The sequence below is a fragment of the Branchiostoma belcheri genome, unplaced genomic scaffold, assembly GCF_001625305.1.
Source record: "Branchiostoma belcheri isolate BF01 breed outbred unplaced genomic scaffold, Haploidv18h27 scaffold12, whole genome shotgun sequence".
NCBI classification, from domain to species: Eukaryota; Metazoa; Chordata; class Leptocardii; order Amphioxiformes; family Branchiostomatidae; genus Branchiostoma; species Branchiostoma belcheri.
This window is the reverse complement of record NW_017802602.1, coordinates 3,966,278-3,985,024: the sequence shown is the minus strand read 5'-3', so window position 1 is coordinate 3,985,024 and position 18,747 is coordinate 3,966,278. Positions and strand designations below refer to the sequence as shown.

The following is an 18,747-nucleotide window of genomic DNA, read 5'->3' as shown; positions in this document are numbered from 1 at the left end:
ACTTTTCAATGGTCATGAAAGAGGATAAAAAAAACATCAAATGTGATTGATTACTAGCTACCTGGTTGATGTCCTAGTAACTGGTAAACACATACATGTACTATTAGAAGATACGTGTACATTAGATATACAAGATAGCCAAATAAACCTGTGCTTTTGTCATGTCAATTAAGTCTCATTTCTATTAATTTAAGCAGTACCCTGGCTTTGATTGCTACATTTTGTACATTACGGTCAGTAAGAAGCAAAGGGAAGCATTGGGAAGAAGTATTGAATCAGATGAATAACTTTTAATAGCAGTTTCTACAGATCGATTGTTGAACTGGCTTCACTGTAGCCTAGTTATTTTGTGAAGAGGACGAAAGAGACGAGGCGGCTAAAATAGCTTTGGGCACATTTACATGTAGAGTGATCCCATATTGTAGACTATGTAGTTAGAGAATATGCTGTGTAGTGTTAGCCAGCCACGCAAACCAATTGACCGCCGTCTGTGAAAAATATTTTCTTAAGCTTTGCAGGTGTGACAATGACAGCAAACTGCAGACAAGCTTATGTTTCTGCTTAACAAAGAGTCGGCTGCAAACACAAACATCTCTTTGCATTTGCGTTGGTACTGTTGCAACACGACGTAACTTCACGCCACCACGCCTGCCATTAGTCTTTTTGTTCGACCGTGAAACTCGAACTACCCTGTATTCATCTTGAATGTTTTGGCGTGCCCAGTGCGGCTTGGGACTTTCCTAAGTTCCTTTTTTATCCTGGCTAGCTCGTCGTCCTCAGTACATGTACTTGTGAAGCAAGCACCGTTTTGAACGTGGAGAACTAAATGTTTTGTCGTCACTCTACGACTAATTCTTCATTGCGTGGCAGCAATAACCTTCGTTACGTGGGTCTGGTGCTGTTGGCTTTCCTCCCACCATGGGAGGGGGTGGGGGTACTTAAACTGTGAAGAAGTCTAGCCAGTGTCCAATCGACGCAGCTATACGGCGTGTCTCAACCTCAACTGTGAGCAACCTCGACGTGCTAAGTGATGGCTGAGGGACAGGGAGACGACCATACAGGTAGGGCTGTGAACGGGGTAGGACAGCTCTTAGGTGATACCTTTACATTTGTACAGTCGTTCCAACAAATTTGCTTTCCTACCAATTATCGAGAAATATTTAACAGACATGTAACATTCCTACAGTCTTGTGTGATCGTACGTGATTATTACCTCCACACTTACATTAAGAAGAACATGCTAGTGCATGGTTTTATACCATATTCAGCATTGTTCAGCACATTCTGCACTCTTGTCAATTGGTGAATAGCTCTCGGGCATGAACTTACAGTAAAGAACTTCTAGAAGAACTTCTTTAATTAGAATTGTTTCATGGTGCTTTGCAGGGGTTCGTAAGTACTTCTTCTCCACCAAGGAAAGCGTCAGCTCAGATTGGAAGGACCTGGCCTTCCATCTGGGACTTGAGCGGGCAGACATCGACAACATTGCGGGTAGAAACCGAGATGACAAGTCTCGCTGTATGGACCTGTTGGAGGAATGGCTCAAGCGTAACGGAGAGAGAGCCACCATGGAGGTCATGATGGAGGCTCTGTCTGCGGCGAAGTTACAGAGTACTGTGGACAGGCTAAAGAAGAGATATCCTGGTAATAAACCATACTTTTGTGCTGTCCTTTATCTATATATTAAAATAAAAACATATTTGCCTTGATATTATGTACTTATGTTGTAAAATGAATGAAGATATATTCATTCATCCTAACTGTCTTATATACGTAGATATAGTGTTTTTGTTGCTATTTTTGTAACAGTAAAATTCTTGAAAGAGCTACAAAGGAAATGAGAATTAAAAACATGATACTAGCCAAATACTTACTTCCTAACATCTTCGGACACGAAGAAGAGGCCAACAACAACTAGCCAAATACTTAATATGATAATCAATCCTCATATGCAATGTTCATTGTAACTAGATGTCAGTGTTGCCGTGATATCTATCTCTTTGTAACATTACTAATATATTAGTATTGTTTCCAGAGTGGGATAGACCTCAACCCTCAAGTAGCAAGCAGGAAAGGAAGGAGGGAGAAGATCAGTTGCCGGCGAAGAAAGGAGAGGACATACCTATAGAGAGTGAGTCTGTTGACGTTATATAATCGTTTTATGGGAGCATAAAGCATGTACAGTACAGAAGCTGACGGATGATGATGATGATAACTTCAAGATGTTGAACAGATGTTTTCCTTTCTCGTTTTGCACGACATTCAATGAATTTGTCTATGCTTGATTTTTTTTCTAGAGCGAATTTAACTATCTTATCTTCAATATCATAGCCCATCGCCGAATTGCAAAGGAGCTCGATTAGAAAAAAACTTACCTCTTGGTCAAAAATTATCACAGTACTTTCAATTTATTAGTTGCCGTAACAATGTTTACAACTCCTATTCACGAATTTCTCTTTTCTATTCCAGGTGTGTTCAAGGCGTCCGTAAGAAGGTACTATGACTTAAAGCTAACAAAATTCAAACCCCTGATCTGGAATGACAACTTCACACTTAGCCTCGCTGATGTCTTCACAGAATTAGAGTTCATTCGAACACGCGAAAAAGGTCACCGGCCAGCCGCAGAAATAGAGAGGCTAGACGATCTGTTGAATCCAAATGTCACGGTACCGTCTACAGCACTAAGGTGCATTTTAATCGAGGCCGAACCGGGAGGGGGAAAGACAACATTTATGTCCAAAGAAGCAATGGATGCTGTCTCACAGAAAACAGAGCTGGGCAAAAGGTACGACATCGTCCTGTTGATCCGACTCCGGGAGGTGAGAGAGGGGGAGACCATAGAGGAGATGGTGTGGGACCAGTGTGTTCCGGAAACAACTGAAGGTGTTGATGTACAGTCCATCAGAGCGATCCTACAGAGGAACGAGTCCAGTCTACTCTTTCTCCTAGATGGGTATGATGAGCTGCGGTCTGAGGCCAGGGCAGCCGGGCAGGCCATTCCCAAACTGCTATCAGGCAAGCTGTACCCCAACAGCACGATAGTGATCACCTCCCGACGATTACATGCCTCAGCAGGAGTGGAGAAGCATACCCAGCCAGACTGTCACGCACGCATCACTGGCTTGTCCTTTGAGCGCATGGAGAAATTTGTCGGACAGTACTTCACATCTGTTGACAAGCAAGACCTGGCAAAGCCACTTACATCGTATCTCGATGACCTTGATGACAATGATCTTTTGGGAGGTTTAGTCCAGACCCCAATATTCCTAATGGTGGTCTGTCTGTTGTGGGAAGAAGACCAAGCCATGGTGACTGCCGGGACGATGACCGGACTGTACGACAATCTGCTGACGTGTCTGGTCAAAAAACACTGTAAGCGGGAAGGAGTGAATATGCCAACAGACGGGATGCCCGAAGACTTGGCTAGTGCATTACTGCAACTCGGCAAGCTTGCGCTAGAGGCGCTGCTGAAGAAGGAGACCCAACTTGACCTTGCAGAAGCAGAAAGACAAAACTTGAACTGGGGGCTGCTGCTGAAGCTTGGCGTTGTTTTTGCCGAGGAATCTGCCTCAAAACTGCACCCTCGGAAACAGCTAACATTTGCACACAAGACGATGCAGGAGTTCCTGGCAGGGCGGTATGCCGCTTCTGTTGTGGTGAATCAAGACATTGGAGAGCTGCGGAAGCTTACATCCATAAGCGATGTGCTTGAACACCGTTCCCTGCTGAAGTTTACCTGTGGATGTGGTTCGCGGGCAGCACAAGCTGTGATGGAATGGCTTGCAAGTATCAGCAGCAAGGAATACGAAGGTTTAGAGGTACAGCAAGTAACAAAGCTGGATTGGCCATGGATGCCATTAAAAGACCCGGTGGTGCATAAACCATTTGATACTAGAACTTACAAGGACTTTGTTTATCTGTGCCTGGACATCCTGAATGAAAGGCAAGAACCGGGCGTACTACAGGCAGTCAACAGAGCCCTGCCCTTCATTGTCTCACACAATGTCATTAACAGTAGGCAACATGCTGCCCTTAAATACTACGTAAAAAACATCCAGTCATCATCACACCCCGTGAAAATGGCACTGGAAATAGGTGGTCCCGCTCATTATGTAATATTTCAAGGTCTTCAGTTCCTGGAGCATACATTCCCCTCGCCTACCCCAGGTCTGCTGTTAGACCTGTCTCTAACCGGTGTATTTGTTTGTTCAGCCATACTGACAGAAGGACTGGTTTCCATTTTGAAGAGAGTTCCTGGGCTGAGGGCGCTGGACATGTCAGAAACACGGCAATCAGCAGCATCACTCCGGCCAATCGTACAGGCGTTCAGACACATGTCAAAGCTAGAAGAGCTGGATCTTAGCCTCAATGAACTTGGCAATGATGAGATAGATGTCTTGCAGGAAGGGCTGAAAAGTCTTCCACAATTGGCTGTACTCCATCTTCGTGCAAATATTTATCAACAGATCACCATAACAGCTACAGGCATGTCGCGCCTAGCTCCCTCCATGTGCAAGCTAACGAAGCTGAGGGAACTGGATATAAGTTGCAATAAGATCGGTGACACTGGAATGAAACGTCTCGCCTACGTACTGCGTCTCCTCACTAGTATGCAGATATTGGTCTTGGCGCAAATCGGCATCAGTATCACAGGCATGCGTAAACTGGTCCGTGCTCTGCGTAACCGAACTGGACTGCTAAAACTGGATATTTCTGGGAATCACATAGGAGACACCGGGTTGGGGTGTCTGGTCGACATCCTTCCTCGACTCACGGCAATGAAGGTGCTGGAACTCAGTAAGACATGTATCAGCGACAAGGGAATGTCAGCTCTCGTCAGGAATCTGCTATACTTGGCAGAATTACAGGTGCTGGATGTAAGTCATAATGCGATAGGGGATTCGGGGATTGTGAACCTGGTCCAGACACTTAACTGTCGGGCTAGCAGTCTACAAGACCTGAACTTCAGGGAGAATAGTGGAGTAACAGCAGCCGGGCTGGAGAGAGTCTCACAGGTCATCGCATTGCCATCGCTTATCAGGCTGGGCATGTGTGCTTACCCGGATCGGGAGACGCTCATACACTTGCCTGACACTGCTGCTATGGCCGTGGCCCAGGCTCTAGCCAGACTCCCTGCCTTGGAGCGGATTGATCTGTGCTACATCTCCATGGACCCTGCAGGGTTCCAGGCTGTGGTGCAGGCTGCTGAGGAACAGCCGTGTAAGCTGTGGTGAGTACATGTATACATTAAAGTAGTATAAATGTTCCGCCCAAGAATTGTACAAAAATCTTCATATCCTGCTTACCAATGCTGATAATCTGATTTCAATTGATAAACATTTATCTATCTTATTCTTTTTTCTAGAAGATAAAACACAACTAAGCTGAATACGAATGTAAATCTTTATATTAATTATCAATATGAACTTCAAACATGTTCACGCTTCGATCTACAGGTACACTAAGGAGGGAGTTCCTGAAGGAGCCGAAAGGTCAGTAATGGAGCATTATATATCTTTGTGTTTCTACTCTTGTCTGTTAATCCATTGGCGGTAAACCGTACCATTCCTTGATGTCGCCACAAATCAAGAATCGCATATGACAAAATATAGCTTCCATATGAGTCTATGGAATAATGCAATATGCTTTTGTGCCATATGTTAAGGCAAACGTGCTTCCCTTTTTTATAATTTACTTCAGGCAAATTCAGGAACATTTTGAATTTGAAAACTCTTGGTGGATAATATTTGGATGTTTTGTGTTGTTTCTCGTTTACATAAGACAAGATGTCGTATGATCTTATCACTCTCCAAGCAGAGGTTTGGGGTTATTTTTGGCGTGTTTTTAGGTTTTTTTTATCGGGGTTTCTCTTTTGCACTGGAATTGTTTTTCAGAAACCCCGATAAAAAAGCCTAAAACACGCCAAACATACCCCCAAACCCAAACATCTGCTTGGAGAGTAGTATGATCTGACTTTGGACAGTCTCTATATGTGTTTTTCTTCCATCTGCAGGTATAGATGGCAAAATTCGGAGCGGTTGGATAACATTGACATGGTGGCCGTGATGGAAGAGGCTGCGGCTATGTTTGCCGATGGTAGAGCTCGTGTAAAAGGAATGAATGTCTTTCTCCCCAAAAAAGAAATTTAGAAAACATCCATTTTGTACTATCACCATGAATAACCTGTATCATCTAATAAATCTGTTCAGGCTGTCTGCCGTATAATCCGCGATGAGACCTATGGTTCATGGATTATAATCATATACCACACTAGTCATCGGTTACAATAAAGACTTCACTTGCATTACATTTGTCAGTCATATGATATGGACATGATCGGGGAGTGATCTGATTCTTGACAGCAGATGATGACTTGCCATCTGGCGGATGAGAATGTTTCACAGTCTCCTGTACTAACGAGGGTCTGGGCACATAGCCGTGTGATATGTTGTTAATATGCGACGGGAAGTTGAGGGCGTTCTTGGTAATGCCGTGGATGTCCGTGGTATGTAGATAGTTGATAGACACATGTGATGTTACTTTAGATGTAAAGTTATTTGTTAAGCTGTATGTAAATAATGTTTCAATTTTGATGTAGTGTATTAGTTATTTATAGTTATAGTTAATTATTCCGTATTATTGTTCAGTATTTGCTATACATTGTATCAAATGCAATTGTTGTGCAATAAACTTGACTTGACTTGTATTTGTATGATGTACTATATGTTTAACTCCAGGAAGACTAGCTGCACACTTGATTTTGTACTTTTTTTTTATATTCCGAAACATGCAATCACAAGACGTGGTGACGGCACACTCAAGTTTTTTCAACTTATATTAATGTCGCCACCAACACAGGGACAGTACAATACTCATTTACACCTGAGCGAAGTGAGGAAAGTCGTGTAAAGTGCCTGACATGCCACAAGATCGGTGGCATGTCAGGACTCGAACCGGCCGGGGCCTCTGGTTCCGAGTCGAGAACGCTGCCGCTACGCCACACGACCCCACTTTGTACTTGTATGGAGCTAATGCACCTATAGTAAGCACCTTAGTATTAGGTTTTTGAGGCAAAAGAAGAGTCCCACACATAGATTATTCTTGCAGTACCCTGGGTACTCTGGCGGGGGTGACAGCGAGTTTGTTCGGTAGCCCAAGGCAGTTGTGCCCCGCCAGATAGATAAACAAGCTGGGGACCGGAGTTGTAGGCAGGGGAGACAACAGAAACAACAGAAGAAAACATCGTATTTTGACGTAGTGAAAATCCGCAGATGATCTTGTTCAATCTTGCTTTACCAACAAGATATAATAAAGCAAGAGGGGCCGCTTTACAGACAACGTCTCACAGGTGTAGTCAAAAAAGCCGACAGATCACAATAGGGACCTCTAAATAGACAACGTCTCACAGGTGGTCAAATACGCCGGCAGATAACAATAGGGACCTGTAAAAATACAAGCCAGCAATAAAACAAAGGAGCCTTTATACAGACAATATCTCACATGTTGTAAAACAAGCCGACTGATAAGCAAAAGGAATCAGTGATTTGCCGCCCAGACTTCTGTCACGTCCGCGCCATCCACTAGACAATCCACACATTTGCATTCTTCCCCTATATAAACGCGAACCGGTCCTGGTGCATGTATCATTTGCTGTCCTCAGTGACACGCCGAGAACGTCACCAACGGCTCTTCCACTTTCTGTACGTACTTGTGGAAAATGGCATCCAAACATGCAGCTGTGCGTACAAAGAAAGCGGTTTCCGCACCTCAAGAACTGAAGAAGAAGCCCAGCCTTCCGACGGTCTATAAATGTGGCTGCAAAGGCAACTGCGGGTCCACACGATGCGGCTGTGTGAAGAGAGGCTCTGCCTGTGGGGACTCCTGCAAGTGTGCCGGCTGCAAAAACCCCTTCAACATCCTCCAGGAGTACGGCATCGACTGTGCCGCAGCAGCCCGGGACAGGTGTCTCATGGACAACATCTTCAAGATCAAGACCGAAGATCTGCGAACTCGCCTGGGGAAGAAAAAAACCGTGCTCTTCTGCTGCGAAATTTGGCTACCTGTAAAGGACATGGTCCCTGGGTATGTCGAATGTCCCATAATTGACTGCCCGATTCAGTCGCGGTATTCCTGGTGTCGGGACCACACTGCCGAGCAGGCGTGCGACAGCCTGAGGCACTGTGAGAAGTGCGGCGTCTGTGTGAACGTGGACGAATGGGACCGACACTGCGACGACTGCAACAAATGCTACCGTTCTGGCGGCTGGTCGTGTTTCCCGTGCCCGTGTAAGCGCCCGGGCGCAGGCATTGACTGGTCAGACGAAGACAGCGACTCGTCAGATGATGACAGTGATTCGTCAGATGATGACAGCGACCCTTTCAAGCTATTCAACGAGGCACGCTTCTTGTGCGATGAAGACATTGACTGGTCACGGCATGTACAGCGTGTACAGTATATGTACAGCGATTCGTCAGATGAAGACAGCGACTCGACAGATGAAGACAGCGATCGTCCGATTCGTCAAATGGTGACAGCGATTGGTCAGATGAAGACAGCGACTCAGCAGATTCGTCAGATGAAGACAGCGGCGTCGACTCGTCAGGTGAAAACAGCGGCGTCGACTCGTCAGATGATGACAGTGGCGTCGACTCGACAGGTGAAGACAGCGGCGTCGACTCGTCAGATGAAGACAGCGGCGTCGACTCGTCAGATGAAGACAGCGACGTCGACTCGTCAGATAAAGACAGCGGCGTCGACTCGACAGGTGAAGACAGCGGCGTCGACTCGTCAGATGAAGACAGCGACGTCGACTCGTCAGGTGAAGACAACGGCGTCGACTCGTCAGGTGAAGACAGCGGCGTCGACTCGTCACATGAAGACAGCGGCGTCGACTCGTCAGATGAAGACAGCGGCGTCGACTCGTCAGATGAAGACAGCGGCGTCGACTCGACATGTGAAGACAGCGGCGTCGACTCGACAGTGGAAGACAGCGGCGTCGACTCGTCAGATGAAGACAGCGACGTCGACTCGTCAGGTGAAGACAGCGGCGTCGACTCGTCCGATGACAGTGGCTCGAAAGATTCGTGAGATGAAGATAGCGACTCAACAGATGAAGACAGCGACTCAACAGATGAATACAGCCACTCGACAGATGATGACAGCAGTTCGTCAGATGAGGACAGCGTTTCGTCAGATGAAGACGGCGACCCGTGGAAAGAAGCACGCTTCTTGTCAAACGTGCATGACGGCTCCACTGTGAGAGGAAAGAACTACAGGCGTAATGTGGACGATTTTTCCTGAGTTTTCTTGATGGCTAACTTTATTGCTAACTTTACTACGCATAATTCCATCGTAAACCTTCTGGGAGTATTTTATACACTTTCTTTACCCGTAGGATGGTGTCACCAAGTTCAAACATTGCTATATGCACTGTAACGTAGTGCCACATTAATCTACCATAAGGAGTCTGTAGTGTAATTTCTTGTTAGTTGATACCTTTTACCAATTTGATCGATTTTCAAATTTCGAGAACATCTTGTCACGGAGATACTTGTTTAACAAGTGAACCATTGCCCTCACGGTGTACTTCTGTTTAACAGAGTGGAATAAAACTTTCGAATTCTAGCTCCGTGGCGTTGTTTCCATGCTTTGCTGGTCACTCAATGTAACACACCATGGATCTTGCAATCAAGGAGAGAGGTTCAATAGCCATTCCTTGGGCATAGTAATGGAAAGGACAAATACTAGTAAATACGTATTACTGACAATACTGCGAGGCATCGCAAGAGGGCGTGACTAAATGCTGCGTGGTCATATTTTCTCACAGAAAAATCAACGTCAAGTGATGGCTATACATATGCACGGTATCGTGAGTCGTGAAGAAGGGAGAAAAAGAACACACAACACTCTAATCTAACAAAACGCCGCAACAAAGGAACACATGCCCATGCCACACATCTACTTGGAGATTGGCCTCCCACCGTCTGGCCTGGGTTGTTCCATGTTGATAAAAGGGGTGCAAAATATAACCCTTGCTTCTAAAAGTCAAACATCCAAGACTTTTATCGCTTAGAAATACAAGGTATGGAAGTAGTAAAGTTGTATTGTTGAGAAGTTTCCGTTCCAAAACGTAGGGAATACTTTGATTTTGATAAGATAAAAAATGCCCAAATGATAACACGCATGCGCATTGGTTCCTTTCCCCCAGTGGTGCGGCACGTTGCGACAGTGGTTTAGAAAGAACGACCAAAAACGCGATAAAAAGGAAATTTTAGACCATTATAGTTGGTGGATTGGAACCAGAAACGTTTCCAGAATGTACGGGGGTGAAGACTACCAAGACGTGAGTTTTACCGTGAAGTTTTTACCTTTCAATATGTGTCACTCTTATGGCTGCCCCCCTCCCCCATATTACATTACTAAAATTTTAAGACTAGATTTTGACTTTTTAGGAAAGTAAAACGCAACCTCGCGTTGTTAGTCTGGTCCTCAGTAGGCCTACAGTAGGCTCGAGAAAGGAAAACATTTTCTAATCAAGAAAGGGGCAAGTTGATCTAGCCATACTTCGACGTTGATGCAGAAGTAAAAGTAGACACCAACTTGACCAAGTGGCTTTCATCCAGCTGGTATAGAGGCAAGCACACCTGGTCACCCCTTCTATGATTTTTCGATAAGTGTGTCGAGTTCTTTTATACTTACGAGTTACGTTGAATGTTATGTTCTTTGTTCCAGTATGACCAGTATGGCCAACATCCATACGGCCCTCCAGAACCATATGAACTGCACACAGGTATTTGTTACCTTCGCCAAGAAGGTTATGTTTTCAGTCGCGTTTGTCTGTCTGTCTGTTTGTGAACAGCATAACTCAAGAAGCTTAATATGTATTGTCATGAAACTTGGTAGGTGGGTAGGTCTTGATGAGACCTAGAAATGATTAGATTCTGGGCCCCCTGGCGGCTTTTGTTGGTACTGCAGCAGAACTTCCGGTTTTGATATCTCGCGATCTGGACATGCTAGAGTCACGAGTTTTGGTTGGTAGATAGCTCTTGAGGTGGGGAAGAAGTGACATGAGTTTGGGCCCCCTAGCAGCTTGTTCTGGAACTGCAGGAGCGTTTCTTGAAAAAATCTCCGAAGGTTGATAACTCAAGAACCGGTTGACGGATTGTCATGATTTTTGGTATGTAGGTAGCTGAAGTGATACTTGACATAATCAGATGACAATTATGCAAATCAGGAGCTAATTTGCATAATTAATGAGGACATTCTATAAATCTGCTTCGTTCGATTATAGGACTTTGAAACACTTGTGACATGTAATTGAGAACTAGAAAAACATCTGAGGATATAGATTATGTAAATGAAGACCTAATTTACATAATTAATGGAAAATTGTTATAATTTCATAGTTGTAATTGCTGGGAATTTCATACTTGCCGTATTTGGAAGTTAAGTGAAGGTGAACATCAATGAAGATAATTTATTCACATTATGAACTCATTTGCATAATTTATGAGGAAGTGCTAGAATAGCCTACTTTGTTAAGATAAGGCTGCCATTGGGTAGAGAATATGATCAACTGATGTAATCCATGCATATGACGCTCTTATTTGCGAAATCAATTATTAAAATTGTATAATTCGTCAACCGCAAGGGTTAACATCATTTGGCGAAGGTATGAGATCGTGGAACTCTTGTTTGTTTATTTGTTTGTACCACATACCCAGTAAACAGCCTCATAGTGTAAGCACCAGGTCTACATAAAGTACTGTAAATCTTGAAATATTGGTGGTTTTAATTTTTGGTGCCTCTTCACTGTGAAATCATGACACTATGAATACCTGTTTCTTTGTTACAGGATTGTTTCAAGTGCGAACTTAAAGAACTTCCAAATCCAAGTTCCCAAAAAGTTAAATCCCAACAAATTACAGTACCTGAGTACAAGTTGTGCATCCAAACTGACTGGTTAGATTCAACCAGAGCATACAGATACTCTTATTACAAGTGTGTTTACATCTCTGATGTTTTGTTGTTGTTGTTTACCTGTTTAGGTGACCCGCGTGCTGACCTGGAGTACGAGCGTCAGTACCAGCAGGCTCCGCCCGCGTATATCGTACCTGACGTCATCAAACGCTTCATCGAGTACTTCCACAAGTGTGTAGGCGATGGCAACGTCTACGAAATAGGCAACATCTATGAAAACAGGTACATCTGATCATTTAATGTCTAAGCATTCTTCAACAATGAGGATGGTATTTCCAGGCTTCAGGAAACTGTACTGGTAACATTGAAAATTAACTGCACCAGAAAATTTGTTAGAAACCATTGCCATTATTTCTTTTATGCTTTATTTCTACTTATATTTCTACCTATTTTTTCTCTACTTATTTTCTTTTATACATAAGTGTAGGTGTATTTTTTTTACACTAAAGAAAGTAGACAAGCCAGTATACAAATTTTTTTACTGTCTTCACTAGGGAGCATACCCGCTACCTTAGGCACAAGACTTTATTTTTATGGATATCTTACTTGAGTAATATGAGCCACACAGCTAGTGACTTAATCTGCCTTTCTTGTGTCTTAGCTTCAACAAACTGACAGAGAGGTTCTTCAAGACATCCTCCTGGCCCGAGGCTGAGTACATCATGCCGTTAGTAAAAAATGGTAGGATATTCCTTTCATTTGTTGTAATAACTAGTCCATAGTTGACTATTGAGAATAACTTTAGTATATTTAACTGTTGTCATGTTCATAAACCCTTTCTAAATTTGTCAATCTCTTGTCTTCATAAATGACAGAAGATTTGACTTAGGTTGATGATGATGATAAGTCAGTAACTCATTCATATGTGTTTTTGCTATGGTTTTTTTCCACAGACAATGTGTTCCTGATTCTGTACAAGGAGCTGTACTTCAGGCATATCTATGCCAAGGTTCAGGTAAGGACTGATTTTAGTCATTTGAGTCCATGGAAAAACTATAATGTTAAACCTTCACTCACCTAAAATTGAAAGAATTACCTAAACATGTGGCCATGTGTGTATTACTAAATGGTGGCACTAGTAGGAAACAAAATATATGAAAGCACTTCATAATATTTTTTACATTTAGATTGTATAGAGAAGTTACAGAATGAATCTAACTTTTACCATTCTTGGTTGTTTTTCCTCTTCAGGGTGGACCAAACTTGGAGCAGAGGTTTGAGTCCTACTACAACTACTGCAACTTGTTTAACTACATCCTCAGTAAGTCTTATCCCGGAACAGTTCATATGGCATTTTTTCGTAACATTTTTGGCCAAAAGCTAGAATGTGCAAATTATTTGGCAGGCACACTGCATGGTGGCAGCTGGCTATATTACACTTGTAACACCTAGTCTTTGCACATCTAAATCTAAACATTGTATAAAGCTATCTAGTGATGATGTCCAGCTACTGTACTTGGTGGCAGCAAGTCCCACTCTATGATAGCTCTAGGAAACCTGACTAAACTTGAACTTTGTGCTTTGGTTTGAAAAAATAGTGCAATAAACATACAGTATATACATGTATTTTTGGCATGACCTCAAGGGTGGAGCCATTTTGTTCCTTGTTGTGATTTATTTCTGAAATTTATTTTAGTCCTTGACTCATGAACTCATCTTTTTTTCCTGTGCTTCCCCGGCCTCCAGACCAGAAGTCTCCGGTACCATTAGAGCTGCCCAACCAGTGGCTGTGGGACATCATTGATGAGTTTATTTACCAGTTCCAGTCCTTCACACACTACCGCAGCAAACTCAGCAAGAAGGGCGACGATGAGATCATGATCCTACGCTCAAACCCCAAGGTTCGTATGAACTTTGAAAAGATTTAAGTTTTTTTTTATTGCAGTATCATATCAGTTTGTTCACTGCATGGTGACTCTCTTTGTGAAAAATCGGAACTTGGCAAGACATAAAAGTTGTTATCTGTTTCCCATCCTGTAGATCTGGAACGTGCACAGTGTGCTGAATGTGTTACACTCGCTGGTGGACAAGTCCAGCATCAACAGGCAACTGGAGGTCTTCAGCAGTGGAGGTCAGTACCAGCCCAAGTTTTCTTTGTAGAAAAAAGGTATAGAGCACAAGGGGCTGGAGTGATCAAGTGGGGGTTAGTGTGTAGGTTTTACAAATGATCGAAAAGTGGACTTTCAATGGCATCCTTTTTTCATTGTTTGCCCTAATTAGTAAACAAGAGCACAACATTGAGGTCTTTCATGGATTTGAACCCAGAACCTTTAGATTCAGCAATGCTAACCTTGCTACTTTGCCATATCCACAGCCATTACTTGGTCATATCACCTCAACCATAGCCAAAGAAGTCTAACTCTGTTGCATACCACCACATGTACAGGTGATCCTGACAGTGTAACAGGTGAATTTGGTCAAACAACCATTATAGATAAAGTCTAACTCTGTTCCCTGCTCACACAGGTGACCCTGACAGTGTAGCAGTAGATTTTGGTCCAACGACCATTATGATAAAGCCTACAAGTAACTCTGTTGCGTACCACCACAGGTGACCCAGACAGTGTAGCGGGAGATTTTGGTCGTCACTCGCTGTATAAGATGCTGGGTTACTTCAGTCTGGTGGGCCTGCTGAGGCTCCACTCCCTGTTAGGGGACTACTACCAGGCCATCAGGGTCCTGGAGAACATCGACCTCAACAAACAGGTCAGGGGTTAGAGTATTGTACATCAGCACACTTCTGCAGTGGTTTTATTTGGTAATAGGAGAGAAAGGGAGCTCGAGTTTTTATTGTTTTTTTTTTTCATCTGTAGTGTAGTCCTAGACTGCTATGGGACCGGTGAGGTGAGGTGAGAGTGTAGTCCTACAATAAACACCTGAAAAGGCAGATACAGGGAAAAGAAAAACACATAATCTGGACTCCAATCGCTAATCATATACAAAAATCTAAGACATCTGTGAAACCCACCATGAGTTATAGCTGCGAACACACAAACACGACCGAAAACAGAAGGTTATCTCTGTCCACATGGAAATAATGTAAAGCCACTACGAAAGTTTTACAATGTACAATTCTAGTATTGGATTTAGTTTATGACTTCAACCAAAATATGTTGTGCCAAGGAAACAATGTCTAAGAGGGGGGGGGGGATGGCTCCTAGTTGGTCAATGCCATCAGGCTATATTTTATTAATACCTATATATTTTTCCTGTAGGGTTTGTACTCCCGAGTGCCGTCGTGCCAGATCAGTATGTACTACTACGTTGGGTTTGCGTACATGATGATGCGGCGCTACCAGGACGCCATACGCACCTTCACCAGTATCCTCCTGTACATCCAGCGCACCAAGACCATGTTCCAACGCCAGAGCTACACTTTTGACATGGTACTGAACCTCAGTGTCCTTATTGTTCAGCAATGGGATTGTTAATATTGTTACAAATGTATTTTGAAGTTTTGGATAAAGCTTGTGCCTAACACGGGTGTTTTGATGTGTGTGTCTGGATTGGTATACCTTACAAATGTTTGCTACTGTAAAGATATGAAGAGAGTATACTTGGGATAATCCTGTCTCATACAAAATTCAACTGTATTGTTTTGGAAAAGACTTTCTTAGATCCTTTTCAGTGGTTGGTTCTGTCACAGCCTACTGGAGAATTCCATGACATAAAAGTCATACGAAAACCTATGACAAATGTTGTCTGGATGACTATCTGTCTTTGTCCCATTCATCTCAATTTCCGCACAGTAAATTGTTACGTGTGGCATACTAATATTTGTATTGCCACTGGTGATTACATTATTATTAACTCTCACAAGTGAAGTAACAGTACTCCTGCTGTCTCCTACATGGTGCCAAAAGTTTTAACCCTGTGTTGTGCTGTTCCAGATTATGAAGCAGAATGAGCAGATGTTTAACCTCCTGGCAGTCTGCCTGACCCTGTACCCCATGCGTATCGATGAGAGTGTCCACTCCCAGCTGAGAGAGAAGTGTGGGGAGAAGATGATCAGGATGCAGAAAGGGTACGTGGAAATATTTTCATTTTTTTAGATGCCAAAGCCCTTCCTAATTAAGTTGGTGAACAAAAGTGAGGCTAGCAGTTAGTACACAATGTATTTAAAACAGCCATCCCAAATATGGATATGCTGGCTATTGTTATCCCTCCCTCTGGAAAACAGCATTTTCTCATATGTGGAATGTATTTGGAATGACACTTCTGGGAACAGCAACAACATTTACCACTATTTACATGTACATCTTTGTCAGTCTTGTTCAAGAAGTGCTTTAGGGTGTCCCTTAGTAATAGTCGTCGACTAGTTGGGACTCCCTGGCTTCTTTGTAAGCCAAATAAATAAACGAAATAAACGAAAGAAGTGCTTTTCTAGGTGATAAGGAGGTTAACCACCCTTTGTTCTTTTTTTTATCCAGGGACATGCAGGCCTTTGAGGACAGTTTCTCCTTTGCCTGCCCAAAGTTCCTGTCTCCAGTGGCTCCAAACTATGAAGCACCACCAGCAAACTACCACAAGGTACCACTGTTATCATATAAACTCATTTTGTATTCAGTGTCTGCTTTTTGTGTGTCTGTAGTTGTATATAAGATGAGAATGAGAGACCTAACACACCTAACCTTTGAACATCTAACTCTGAACAAAGATAACTATGGCTGCATGATACATACATGTATATGCCTTACACAGGAGGCGTTCATGGCCCAGCTGAAGGTGTTTATAGATGAGGTCCAGCAGCAGATCGCCCTCCCCGTGGTGCGCAGCTACCTTAAACTCTACACCACCATGCCTGTCTCCAAACTCGCTGGGTTTCTCGACATGGTAAGTTCGCCTTCCTCTACATTTTTTTCCTTCCCTGACTTTCAGCAAAGCCCATTTCTATATACATGTATCCGACAGTGTACCTGTATCTGTATCTGAATAGCCGGTATAACCGCCTTTCGGCGCAACACACCAGCTTCGCACACCACCTGTATTGTAAAGCTGCTAGCATGCTTCAGCAGCTGGTTATGGTTATCTAACTCCAAGTGTTGTTAAAAGATAATAAAGTGATGATGCCTGTACTGTACTTGCTGATGAGTTCCACTCTACAATATTGCTAAGAAAAAACTTTGATTCCATGTTCTTTTCTTAGTTTTTAGTAAATACATTTACTTAAGTTTGTGGTTATAGTGAGAATTATGTGTAAGAGCTATTAAACTTTAAGCCAGATTCAATGATAACAGTCAACTAACAATTTTCTTTTGTATGCGACTGTTTTGTTTATGAGGCAGGGTAAAATTAACCGATGATTTTAGATAAATGAATGCGGTGTGTTTCAGACTGAAGAGGAGTTCCGTACTCACCTGCTCTGCTTCAAACACAAGATGAGCAACGTCACGTCCTCCAAGGGCACCGGGGGTCTGGATGGGGAGTTCCAGTCTGCCTCTGAGGTCGATTTCTTCATCGACAAGGTACTCTAAAAACCCCTCATGTTTAGTTGAGGTCCATGTCTTAGGTATTATTTTTTTAAAAGCCAGTAAGAGACAGAAACTGACAAGAATACTGTAAATCTTAAGCTTCAAGGTCACATCACTACAAACCCATTTTAACAGCGTAAAGTATGCATTTCATATCTGGTGCTGATTTTTTTTTTCAACTTCAGTAAGTTTCATAAGAAAATTATCTCCCCCCCCCCAAAAAAAAAAATATCAAGCATTCTTAACTATACTGTGTGGTGACATTTATGTGTCACCAGAAACTGAAATGAAGTTACTGTATTTCCGTTACAGGACATGGTTCACATAGCAGACACGAAGGTCGCCCGCCGCTACGGTGACTTCTTCATCAGGCAGATTCATAAGTTCGAGGAGGTAAATATCAAATATTATTACTAACAACTCTGACTTGTTTTGTTGAAATGTAAATAAAAAGTAATACTAGTAATTCAAAGATCAAGAAGACCACACCACATCTCTTTGTTCTTGGATTTGCTCCATTCAATTTCAGTTATTAAGCTGTTACTCCACATATGCATGTCTATTAGTATTGGTTTATATGTTATGCATTTAAGGCCATTTAAGTCCATGTAATAGATGTTTCATATTGCATTTAATGCAATTTTAATGTCATCTCCTCTTTTCTGTTTTTGTTCAGATGAAGAGGAGCTTTGGAGAGCTTCAAACCAAGAGCTGATCATCTGGAAATGCCAACCAGTAAATTATAGTCTTCAGCAATGTGTGACAGTCCTTCTTTTGAAAAGATGTCAGCCTTTGGTGTGGTGTGATTTCTCTCTGTTTCAGTGAGTGCCAGCTACCCTGGATCAAAGACTGGTCAAGATTGTATCCAACCATCAGAAGACTGAGCTTTCATTTCCAGTTCATATTATGCTTTTGACCATTACTAACAGACATTTAATCCAATACATCAAATCATAATCATAGACCGTTGGGTAAAGATAGATGATAAAAATCTGGAGTTTCACTTACAAAACTAAACATATGTACAACAGAATAGCAATGTTGTACATATGTTAAGTTGCATATTAGGCTGAACGGTTCTATCAAACACTTTTAGATGCACCTTTTATCAGAACAAGTTTCAATCAGTGCCAGATATATGTACTGAGGTGAAACATACAATATACAAGTATGACATGTGTACAAAACTATGGATATGCTGAAAATCTTTCGGTTACTTGGTTTATCAGCAGGAAATCAATAAATGGTGCAGTCTCTGGTACTGCAGTGAAAATTCAAGTTGTAATTCTTGTATGTT

At 42.7% G+C, this 18,747-nt stretch overlaps 3 protein-coding genes across 3 annotated transcripts; all 3 read left to right on the top strand.

The window, feature by feature from the left end:
- The first annotated feature begins 771 nt into the window (after nt 1-771).
- LOC109462702 (NLR family CARD domain-containing protein 4-like) lies at nt 772-6,606 on the top strand. The gene is made up of 7 exons (XM_019759262.1): nt 772-1,061; nt 1,387-1,644; nt 2,036-2,131; nt 2,470-5,230; nt 5,457-5,492; nt 6,014-6,096; nt 6,599-6,606. The coding sequence occupies exons 1-7, from the start codon at nt 1,031-1,033 to the stop codon at nt 6,604-6,606; spliced, it is 3,273 nt and encodes a 1,090-aa protein (XP_019614821.1). The 5' UTR covers nt 772-1,030.
- Nucleotides 6,607-7,620: 1,014 nt separating this feature from the next.
- LOC109462701 (clumping factor A-like) lies at nt 7,621-9,087 on the top strand. Its single transcript, XM_019759261.1, is given in 2 exon segments — nt 7,621-8,500; nt 8,503-9,087. Coding segments are annotated over 2 exon segments (1,368 nt in total). The 5' UTR covers nt 7,621-7,717.
- A 1,113-nt stretch (nt 9,088-10,200) lies between these two features.
- Nucleotides 10,201-18,292, top strand: LOC109462800 (eukaryotic translation initiation factor 3 subunit L-like). The gene is made up of 16 exons (XM_019759412.1): nt 10,201-10,342; nt 10,732-10,789; nt 12,048-12,201; nt 12,581-12,660; nt 12,873-12,934; nt 13,171-13,240; nt 13,666-13,820; nt 13,960-14,050; nt 14,531-14,685; nt 15,195-15,365; nt 15,870-16,003; nt 16,410-16,509; nt 16,681-16,812; nt 17,313-17,444; nt 17,763-17,843; nt 18,127-18,292. Exons 1-16 carry the CDS (start codon nt 10,316-10,318, stop codon nt 18,163-18,165), a joined length of 1,641 nt encoding a protein of 546 aa, XP_019614971.1. The 5' UTR covers nt 10,201-10,315; the 3' UTR covers nt 18,166-18,292.
- The last annotated feature ends 455 nt before the right edge of the window (nt 18,293-18,747 follow it).